The sequence below is a fragment of the Triticum dicoccoides genome, chromosome 5B (assembly GCF_002162155.2).
Source record: "Triticum dicoccoides isolate Atlit2015 ecotype Zavitan chromosome 5B, WEW_v2.0, whole genome shotgun sequence".
NCBI classification, from domain to species: Eukaryota; Viridiplantae; Streptophyta; class Magnoliopsida; order Poales; family Poaceae; genus Triticum; species Triticum dicoccoides.
Window position 1 is genome coordinate 392,856,540 of NC_041389.1, and position 11,745 is coordinate 392,868,284.

Sequence of the window (11,745 nt, forward strand, 5' to 3'; positions counted from 1 at the left end):
TGCTTAAGGCGTTACTCTGTTTTACTTAATACTCTAGATGCATGCTGGATAGCGGTCGATGAGTGGAGTAATAGTAGTAGATGCATAATCATTTCGATCTACTTGTCTTGGACGTGATGCCTATATACATGATCATACCTAGATGATCTCATAATTATTCGCTTTTCTATCAATTGCTCAATAAGTAATTTGTTCACCCACCGTAGAATACTTATGCTCTTGAGAGAAGCCACTAGTGAAACCTATGGCCCCCGGGTCTATCTATTCTCATCATATCAATCTCCATTACTTTATTTACTTGCTTTGTTTTACTTTGTCTTTGCCTTTTTACTTTACATCTATCTATCAAAAATACCAAAAATATTATCTCTATCAGATCTCACTCTCGTAAGTGACCGTGAAGGGATTGACAACCCCTAAGCGTTAGTTGCGAGTTGCTATCGTTTTGTGTAGGTACGAGGGACTTGTGTGTGATATCCTACTGGATTGATACCTTGGTTCTCAAAAACTGAGGGAAATACTTACGCTACTTTACTGCATCATCCTCTCCTCTTCGGGGAAATCCAACGCAGTACTCAAGAGGTAGCATGCGCCACAACCAATTGTTTGCCAACATGGACTCTAAAGCATTCTCGTCACTTGGAAACTACTGCTCTATGCCCTCTTTGTGGTGTGGAAAATAAGGAAACCTTCCATGTGCTTTGATGTTGTCCTAATGCTAGGAAGTTGTGGCTAGCTATGTCCGCGGTATGGTCGCTCCCAGCTGTGAAGAATTTGCGGAATACAGGCTCTGAATGGGCATTGCATGCTTTGAGCGATATGGCAGAAGGACAACATCTCAACTTCCTAGTGTGGTTGTGGCGAATTTGGTATGTGCGTAATGAGCTGGTCCATAAGCCAGGGCCGCAAGTTGATGTCTCTATTGGATTCCTCCTCGACTATATCCAATCCATTCTTCAAATTTCCCAACATCCAGGGAATGATTTGTTCGAAGGCAAGTATATTGTTCTAGATTGCCAAGGCCTGATGTAAAATCCTTCTCATTGGACAACATGTTAGATGAGAGATACCCAAGGAGCGGTGAGTGAATTTGAACAGGGTCGGGTCATTCGTATCAGATGGAACAACCGATAGTGCTATGATCCTTCATGACCACTCGGGGAAAATTGCGACGAGTGCTTGCCGCCAACTTCATCATTGTCATGATGCGTTTGAATCCAAATTATTGGCCATTAAAGAGGGAATTTTACTTGCATTACAATGGAGCCATAAGCAAATTGTTATTGAGTAGAATGTTGGAGGTAGTAAATCCATAGTTTTAAAAACCGAACTGGTAATCGAACCGGCGAGCATGCCGGTTCAGGTTTTTACTGGTCGGACTGCCGGTTCACCGACTCGGTTCGGCTTTTAAGCAATAAAATAATACATATTTTATCAATATATGCGCCAACCAATAGATAAACTCAATGATAACGCCCACACGTGTGGCATATCTGCACTTCACCCACATGTTTTGATCTTTGTTATATTTTGCACGAATCTTGAAGAAATCTGTTGGAATTTCAGTGCAACATAGGCATAGGGTGTTGTGTGGGCGTTAGAGCGCTCGCCCACATGACCCGCAGCGTGCGATTGCTAGCTTCACCGTGTGGGCGAACCAGTTCTAGCCCACACAGTCACCACCCAGTCCACGCGCATGTGGGTGAACTGCTCTTTCGCTCACACTGTGCTCGTATGGTGATAGATGGGAACTGCAGTTGCGCGTATGTGGCAACTAGGTAAACACACATGGCAACTATGATTCGTTGGTAGATGGCAACTACAGTTGCGCGTACGTGGCAACTAAGTAAACACACATGGCAACTATTGTTTGACCACATGTGACAAGTAGTTAATCACACACGATAACTATGGCTTGATTACACGCGACAACTACCATAAATTAGACATGACAACTATAGTTAACCAAAACAGAGAGAGTTGCCATGCTTTTACAACAACATTTGCCATCCCGGATAACTAAAGTTGCCATCGCCGGGGTAACTAAAGCGTCATCCCGCGGTAACTAAGGTAGCTGCGCCAGGACGTGTGGGCATATTTGCTTCGTGCCACACGCACGGGATAGAGATGAGTCATACTTGTTGGGCGTGTGGCACGAAGTAGCTGCGCCCACACGTGTGGGCGGTTCTAATGTTCGCCCACACATGAGCCGTGTGGGTTGCCTCTTGATTATGCCACACTGGGTGTGTGGGCGGATCTCTAATATGACACACGTGTGGCAGTTATCAAGGTCCTAGATAAAAAATATGTAGTCGGAGGTGATGTCGAGCATCTTGGTCATCCTGCTTGGATGCTCCTGGTCCGGACTCTAGAATGAAGGGAGGAAACCGGAGGGAAGCCTGGTCGATTTAGCTGGAGCGGAGGGAGATCAAAGTTGTACGAACCAGTGTAGCTAGGTGGCAGCAACCCCTCTGCCTGACCGTTAATAGAGGTGGTGCAGATGGCGGGACGCAGGAGTGGCAGCGCGGGCTGGTGGCCTGGTGCTGCCGCACATAGCGATGAGGGAGAAGCGGCATCGCCATGCTATGGTGCCAAGCAAGGGTTGCGCCGGAGGGGGCCAGCGCCCGATAGGGTTTGTCCATAGATAAAATCGAGAGAAATGCTCGTAAAATGGCTGGACCCTACTAAAAAGGGGGTTTCTTCCTGTTTTGATTCTACCCCCAGCTTGTTTGCATGAAAACGAGTTGATTGAGGGGATTTTCTGGAAACGACATCGAACCGACCGGTTCTCTGTGAACCGCCTGGTTCATTGGTTTTTCAAAAACTGGCCGATTCGACCGTTTTTTTCTGATTCGATTGCTCGAACGGTCTGCTGCACTTAAAAAACCGCAAGGATCACTGGTTTCGGTTATTTTCGGTCCAACCGCCGTTTTGGTCCGGTTTTTTAAACTATGAGTAAATCTTATACAAAAAAGAAGAAATGAACAGGTGACAACATAGCTTCACCGTTTGTGAGATCCAATTGGGCAACAAAGAAATTATTGTATTACTCACATTAGACGTACTCAAAATAATGCTAGCCACCTCTTAATTCATATTGTAGAACTTCTCATCGCACTATGGTGTGCCTAGGCTCAGGACACGAACTCGCGATGCTACGTGAGTAATACAAACCGATTTCCTACGAAAAAAGAGGGTGGTTGTATCCTCATCCCACCAGGGATAAAATATTAGTTTGAAGCTTGTGTATCTCATAGAGGTGAAATATCCTTTCAGTATAGGCGATTTTTCTGTCCACGGCGAGATGCGTGTAGTGTCTTCATCAATCTCAAAATCTCTCGGCCGTGTCTTTTCTATGTGCCCATAGGGGTAGGATGTCTGTGTGTGTGCCTATAAGGGTGATTGGTGATTGTATGTGCATATAGCTGTACGTTAGCATCTCGTATTGTGTTTATAGTTATTTTTTTGTCCTTTGTATTTTCTAAATTATTTGGAGTTTATACCCATTACATCCAACTTTTTTCAGAACACCTATTACATCCAAATGTGGTAGTACTATGAGAGTGGTTTTTATGCTCACCCAAGTGAACATTAAAGTTGAAAAAATATCAAATAAATTAAAATTCTTGATACATCAAAGATAAGAGACGCTTATAGGTGTCTACAAATTTTTGATTTGAGATGACATTCAAATTCAAGCCCCAATTTTGTTTTTTATGTATCAAGCTCCTCAGATGTCATCTCAGTGCGGAATTTTGGAGGCACCTAGAAGAGTATTTCATCTTTGATGTGTAAAAGTTGCAGTTTCTTTAACAATTTGTTTGGTATTTTATTTGGATTCATTGTTCATCAGTGGAGCATATGAATTCGAGATAGTTTTTTTTTTGAGAAACTCGAGATCAGAGTTGGACTTTCGAATCTGACTAATCCATGGGGTAGAAAAGCCCAAGGCTGGAAAACTCTAGACTGGCCCATAAGTCCATTTGGATGTTTTTGAGAGGGACGGACTTTAAATCCCAGGCCCACACAAACAGCCCATCCTCAAGTATTCGCTTAGCCTAAAAGCCACGGATGTGCCGATTACCACCCCAGAGAACAGAATGAAAGAAAAGGGTAGCTGCCAGCTGCACAACTAGCATAGACCGGGTCTATAGACTTCCGTCACATAACCTTACGATGTCAGTCGTCACGCCCGTCGAGGCTTCCGGTCCCACGCCGCAATCCATACACCGGATCCACGCAGCCCAGCCGGCGGGCGGCGAAAGATCTGAGCCGCGACGGGCTCCAACGCCGGCGAGCGCTCGCTCATCTGGCCTATAAAATTCACTCGCCTCCTCCCCTGCTTCGCGTCCCTCGGAGTGCCAGGTGACGTGGCGCCCCTCCACGCCTCCGCCACCACCACCTCACTAAGCCCCCCCGAGACCACCGTACTCCGACCGACGAACCCCCTTTTAGCAGCTTCCAAACCCTAGAAGGGGAGCAGGCGGAGCAGCGCGGAGGGGAGCATTCGAGGAGCGCCGCGATGGCCAAGGCGCGGAAGCAGAAGCCGGAAGGGGGCGCCGGCGGAGGCCCCACCGTGCTCCACCAGAAGCTGTGCCTCTCCATCGACATGGAGAACCAGCTGATTTACGGGTGAGCCTCACCGCCGCTTATTCTGCCTGAATAGCTTCGACCCACTCATGCCCGTGCCCTAATGCGCGCGACTTTAGCTGCCTTTTGGGGATGCTTAGTGTAATATGCTTTCTGCCGCGAGGGTTAGGGTTTGGAGTTGGCGATTGAGTGGTATATTGGTGCTGTGAGCGTTTGTGTTTGTGCTTTGGAGCTTGAACTGTGCAATGCTCGTTTCAAATAAATAAATAAATTGTGCAATGCCGTGGGGCAGTTAGTTCCAAGGCACCGACTCTTGTCCTGTTTGATTTATCTATGAATCGGAGCTAATTGAGTAGAGACCACACTCATTTGCATTGTAATGGTAGTGCTTAACCGCGTGCTCTGTATTTGGTCAGGATTGGTTGTTTTCAGTTTGTTCTGTTTATCAATCCGTGCATCTATTGCTGCTATTATCCAGTTCCTTAGTTAATTATGCAATATAATAGTGTGCCTTTCACCATGAGAAAACGTGGTGCTCCCTGCGGTAGGCAAAATGGCTAATGCCCAGTAGCATTTTCGAGTTGAACTGTTAAAAATGAGGTTACAGTTAGCTGATAGCCTGATAAAACATATACAGTAGTCTTGTCCTGATTAGCAATCCATCTCCTTCATAGCTTGCTGGGTTCATGTAAGAGAAGTTAAAAAAACAAAATAAAAATTGTGGCATGCTGAGAGTGCAGTAATTTGGAAGGAAACATTCCCACTCTCACGGTATTCATACACAAATTCAATGGATTCAAGAACTTCATAAAGAGCTGAATTATCATTTAATAATTTCTTAATTTGTATATGTAGAGGCAAAATTGCAAGCTACTTTATGTGCTTAACAGCTAAATTATCACTGCGACGGTCAGTTTGAGTAGAGGCATGTGCCGTTGTACGCAATTTTTTATGGTACAACCTGTTCCGAGGCAATAAGTTTTGGTAAAAATGGGCTACCATTGTAGTTCCTTAGTATGCAAATGCGACTCTGCATTTCTTTGAAAAAGGAATTTCTAATTGGTACACTTGGTTCTGGAAACTTGTGATGATTGATTCAGTATATGTCTCCAGATGCGATTTTAGTTGTGCATCAGAAACTAGTCCTGATTTGGAAAAATCTAAATGGGGGGATTGGACTGTCTCAACGCTATGAGGAATTACCAAACAACCTTGTAATTATAGAAATCAAAATGAAATATGAATCTGGATTTATGCAAGTGTCAGGCAAAATGTAACACAAATCTATGTAGTTGTCTTCTGAACATAAGGAAGATGTTCACATACTTTCCTGTGTTAAAATTGGTCATCTGAGCAGTAGTGTGTACCAGGATTTCAGGAAATAATTCAATAATTCTGGAATCCCTAATTTCCTTCTCTCCTTCCGGATTCCCCCCTTCCCTTCTCTACCAGCGCCTGCCATGGCGCCAAAGCAGGGATGTTACCTGGGAATCAAACTCCCCCTGAGCTTCCAGATCTCTGCATATGAATTGTTTTTTAGATTATTGAATCCCAGATTGCACTTGTGGACATAGTCATTTTGACTTCTCATTGTGAGTATGTCCAATGGGTAATTGGGTGAAGGACCTGAAGGTTCCCAAATATTAGTGGTTGGTGTTTTCTTGAAAATCTAATGGAATTGGGCAATATTGCTTAGTACTCCCTCTGTAAACTAATATAAGAGCGTTTAGATCACTACTTTAGTGATGTATAAACGCTCTTATATTTCTTTACGGAGGGAGTACTGTCTAAAGAAGTTGAAAAATAATATCAAGTCACACTAACACGTGGCCCTGCATGCCATTCTTGCACTTGATGGTATTTTTCCAATTTATGCCTATTTTCGGATGGTACTGTGCTAATTTCCTCATTATTAGTTCATCTTCAATCGAGTATCCATAGTGCAAAACGTTCGTTGTGATCCCATGGGAGCTTGCTAAACTTTATATTTGGTCCACTCATTAAGGTACACCGAGATGAAAGTTCTACTAGCTGAGAACGATAGTTTCGCTCTACATGCTGACAGTATGACGATTAGGAACATATTGGTGGATGGTGAGGCTGCTGAGTTTGAGTACTCTCCTCATTGGAGAAGTGTTGATGATCAGTCGAGTTGGTTGTCAGTATCATGTTTGAAGACTGCTGCTGATGCTGCATGCTCAGCTTACGTCTCTTCTCTAACCAGTGAAGCTGTACCTAATCTCATCATTTCATCTGAGAGATCGGTCAAGTCAACCACTGAGCTACCGGGTAATGAAAATTGTGAAAAGCATGAAGGAATTGGTGGAAAGCATGTTCAATTTTCTGATGACAAAGCAGTTAAAATCTGCAATGGTTCTACGGAGGAAAATGGTAAGGAAGAGGAAAAGGAGAACAAAACAGAAGATGGAAAAGACAATGACAAGGAAGAGAAAACTGAGATGGAGGTGGAGACAGAGAAGGAGAAGGAAACTGAAGAGGAGAAGGAGAAAGAGAAGGAAAAGGAGAAAGAGGAAAAGGACGAGGAAAAGGAAAAGGATGTCATAAATGAAAATGAGAAAGAAAAGGAAAATGAAATGCAAATCGAGAACGAAAAGGTATAAAAGGTTTTGTTAATGCATTTTAATATCATTTGCTTACAATTCTAGAGTAAACATGTAGTTATGATGTGTTATTGTAAATTGTTGTAGGTGAAGAACACAAAACTGGTTCGTGTAGATTATATTTTGGAGAAGGCCGAAACTGGTGTTCATTTTGTCAACAGTGTCTTACATAGTAATAGTCAAATAAGGCGTGCACACTGTTGGTTCCCTTGCATTGATAGTGCCACGCAACGTTGTCCGTAAGTGACTTTACTTAACTCTGCCTGTTCATCTTGCTATTGTAGTTGATGTTGGTTGTTAACAACACTCTGTATACCATGATGCTATTCTCAGGTTTGACCTGGAGTTTACAGTTAGCACAGATCTAGTCGCAGTCAGCAATGGGGACTTGCTTTACCAGGTATGCTTTCAATCTGTATCACCGTGAGGCCAGGAACCGACTCAACGTAGTATCTGCTAATGGAAAACTGATGCTTTTTTGTGTTGACAATGAACCTTCCATACACACTTTGTGTTGTAGTATGCCTATCTTCCATACACACTTTGTGCTGTAGTATGCCTACTACTATGTATTCTTTGAAAACTTATGTGATCTCTTGCCGTATTATTTCTGGAGCAACCTGGCTTGTTGATTAGGGGCATTATAATTGACTGCATTTTTGCTTATACATTCCGCTGATGTTGCACTATGCAGGTCTTAAGCAAGGAAGATCCTCCAAGGAAAACTTATGTATACAAGTTGAGCACTCCAGTTAGTGCACAGTGGATATCGTTGGTTGTAGGCCCATTTGAAGTTCTTCCTGACAAGAATGGAATAAGTGTATCCCACATGTGTTTATCTCCGGCTTTGTCAAAGCTCGATAACACCATCTCATTCTTTCACGATGCTTACAGGTGCTAAACAAAACACAATTTTGTCAAAAATATTATTGTTTGGAGTTAGTATTTACTAATATCTTGAGAAGCTGCTGCTTTGGCATTTATTTCTGAACCTTTTTTACTTTCTTGACATTTGTTTTTCATGATTGTTGTTTTGCAGCTGTTACGAAGATTATCTCGCGGCATCATTTCCCTTTGGTTTATACAAGCAAATTTTTCTTCCATCTGAAATGGTAGTATCGCCAACAAGCTTTGGAGCCTCCACATGCATCTTCAGCGCAGATATCTTAAATGATGAAAAAGTTATAGACCAGGTGCATGCTTGTGTTCTCTCTGCTTTCTCCCCTATCAAATCCACCAATATTGTGTGTGACTATTTCACGAACCACAGTATGCAGTACTCCCTCTGGATCGGTATACAGGGCCCCTCGTATTTTGTGTCATGAGTCTGTCATCTGCATTAGATGTTATTGTATGGTTATTAAGTTGACCAATTAATCCCACTGATTTGTTTATGAATATGTCTTCTTAGTTGTATGCGCAATAGTTCTGCTAGATTCGGGTATGATTGGTGTATAATGCTTTAATAAACATGCACGCTGGTGATAGTTCACAGATCATGCCCGTGCTACGCCACGGTGGCACATGAAATGAGGTGGGATAAGAAGCGCAGAGCTAAACATAGTACTGAGATTAATGTGTACAATAAGAATTCATAGCATTACACAAATGAAGCACGGCAAATATTATATCTAGAAATACAAAAGAAACCATCATAGCTCACATTATCTCAAATACAAGAGTATATCAATGCTTCATCTACTTCTTGAGTAAAAAAAAATTGAACTTTGGCTTTGCAGTTTGCACGTAAGAGCCATCTAATGTAACCTTTTCCACTAGTTCATGTCTTCTTCTTTCATTGTGTCCGAGTGCTAGCACCGAATCAGTCAAATACATCAAATTGTCATATCTCACTGCTTAGCTATTTATACAAAAGACTCCAACTGCAGGCCACACTACTAACATTCTTTCTCCTAATCCATGGAGAGTCTTCTCTATTTAAGTTTGTCTTTGATCCTAAAAATACAAACGTGGTAACCAATTAACCATACATCCCTGTCATCCATCAAAAGAAAACTCATAACTTTGATTCATCTATGGTAGAGGGCAACCTGGTGCATGTAGCTCCCGCTTGCGCAGGGTCCAGGGAAGGGTCCGACCACTTTGGGTCTATAGTACGCAGCCTTTCCCTACATTTCTGTAAGAGGCTGTTTCCAGGACTTGATTCATCTATGGTAGAGGCCGTCCAAAAATTATAAGCTTACATACGAACTGATTTGGGGAATAGATCAGGTCTCCAATTTGAACATATAATTTGTTACTACCATCTAGCTTAATTGTTTGTATGTTATTCTTTTGTGCATATAATCTAGCCCAACTTTTCAGTAACGTGAGTGTCTTTTGCATCCATGAACCTTGTAACATTAGTTCTATCATGACTATTTTTGTAATTTCTTTCCCTAGAACAAGTAGAGTTTCAAGGTAAATGAATTTCTCATATTAATTGTGCATAATATACAGAAATTTTAGCTTCAGTGCAGTACAATGTATCCCCCAAGGAAGGTATCAGTACTTATCATGTAGGCTATACCACTACCAAAAAAAATTTAAGGCTGATATCTCAGCGACAAAAGAGAAAAGTGGAATTACCCTTCGCGTAGCAGTACATGGTATTCTCTCAAGATCCAGAGTTATTCCTCTTCGACTTCCAGTGTTACTCATAAGAATCTGGTGTAAGTCAAAACGAAATTAGAACCATAGAGTAAAGTATCCCACTCAGTTTTTATCTGTCTGGCCTTTTTTGTTCAGGATAAAACAAAATTAAACAAATATCATGCTTAGGATGCTGAAATAGTGGTACTAATGGTAGTTTGTAACCAGCACTCATGAAATATGACTACCATGAGTATTGAAAGTTTCTAAATTAACTAAGAGAATACAATAGATGAAGATTGCCAGAATCAATTAGATAATACAGTGCCTAAGTTTCAGTCTTGTAACATGATTTCACGCCCATTAGCCATAAAATCAGTGGTGAAGCCAACTTATTTGTCGAGCATGGGCAAGGTCTATTTGTGACGCTGCCGGCTAGTGTTTACCCAACAAAACAACACTGCTAACCCATATATTGATGCTGATTCTTAGCGGATGCTTAATGGACACACCACTCGAGCCAGGGCAGTTCCCAGGAGTCACTGGCCGTGTACAATGCAGTTTTGAAATTTCAGCAAAAGTTATACATAAATATAATATATCAATGTAGTCTAGCATGTGCATCCCTCGGACTCCGATCAGCTGTGCAAACAGAACAATTCATGTAGTAGTGTTACCTTTCATACATGATATTTATTTAATCAACTCAGTCTTCCATCAGGCCTATCAAGTAGTTCTGTTTCTGTGACCACTATAAACTATACACCAGCACGATCGTGTGAATTTATCTTTTATTGCTGCCAAAGTCCACTACCTCACAACTATTGAAGAAAGTTACACTTCAAATGGAATATCATAAAGAGTTGTATCGGATAGCGCCCTATCAGTTTAAAAACAGTAATCTATACGGTGGCAAACAATAGTTTAGTTCAGATTTTCCACATTAAATAGAAACAAGATAAAATTAGAGCGACATGTCATTCTCTGAACACCTGAAAGGCACCATCATTTTCCTTTGATGGTGAGTGAAGTGGACCTTTAATACATATATAATTTAGATTTCCATGTTCAGTGCTTATTGATCAGGTTTACCAAGAGTAAAAATAGGGGTGAATGACCCGCCCCTTTTTTCTGATTAAATGTTTATACTTTCAATAACACATAAAAAAAACGAAATTCTAATTCTTTGGGTCCTAAAGCAAGCTGGAAAGACACGAACTCATGTGTTGCATGCAGTATGTAGAAGCGCCCAGGAACTCCAAACACAATGTGGAAGAAAATTAGAATCTGAGTTGTGCCTCGTGCATGGCGTACCTTCTAAGATTCAGCTGCAATCCAATTACAACAATTATATGCAGTTCAATAATCAATAATCTAATTAGTTCAGCACTTGCGACATGGTTAACCTTGTGTAGACGTACCAAAAATGAATAGGCTGAGATGCGCTCAGATGGAAGCGCCGCACGGTTTAGTCGGCGTGTCATGGAGCTGCGTTCATGTGGACGCGGTGCAGTAGCAGATCTAGCGCGCCGCATGGGCTGCGGCCTCCACGTGGTCAGGCGACGGCGAGTGGGCGTGCCGCTGAGCGGTGGGGCCTTCACGCATTCCAGACGATGGCGAAGGTGGGCGCGAGCGTACACACGGAAGGAGGTGCGGTGCGGCAGCGGCGATGACGAGCGAGATACGGGAAGGAGGTGTGGTGCGGCGGCGGCGGCGATGGCGAGCGAGATACGGGAAGGAGGTGCGGTGCGGCGGCGGCGATTTGAATGGAGATTGGGAACACTTGTGGCAAGGGGACTGGGATTGGAGCCAGGCGGCGAAGGGGACGGGGATTGGAGGAGCCAGGCGGCAGGAGAGAAGGGATTGGGGACGGGAGAGCAAATGGATCGGGAAGGAGGTCCCCTTGGTTACCTAGCGTGCTGAAGGCCCACTTGTCAGGATG

At 42.8% G+C, this 11,745-nt stretch overlaps 1 protein-coding gene across 1 annotated transcript in view; it reads left to right on the forward strand.

Annotated features, from left to right (window-relative positions):
- Positions 1–4,209: 4,209 nt before the first annotated feature.
- The window catches only part of LOC119309374 (transcription initiation factor TFIID subunit 2-like), a 17,343-nt gene continuing 9,807 nt past the window's right edge, over positions 4,210–11,745 (forward strand). The window contains exons 1-6 of the mRNA XM_037585390.1: positions 4,210–4,632; positions 6,596–7,205; positions 7,299–7,450; positions 7,545–7,611; positions 7,906–8,105; positions 8,251–8,404. Of these exons, the coding sequence (XP_037441287.1) occupies positions 4,523–4,632; positions 6,596–7,205; positions 7,299–7,450; positions 7,545–7,611; positions 7,906–8,105; positions 8,251–8,404 (1,293 nt within the window). The 5' untranslated portion in view covers positions 4,210–4,522. The remainder of the gene's footprint in view (positions 4,633–6,595; positions 7,206–7,298; positions 7,451–7,544; positions 7,612–7,905; positions 8,106–8,250; positions 8,405–11,745) is intronic.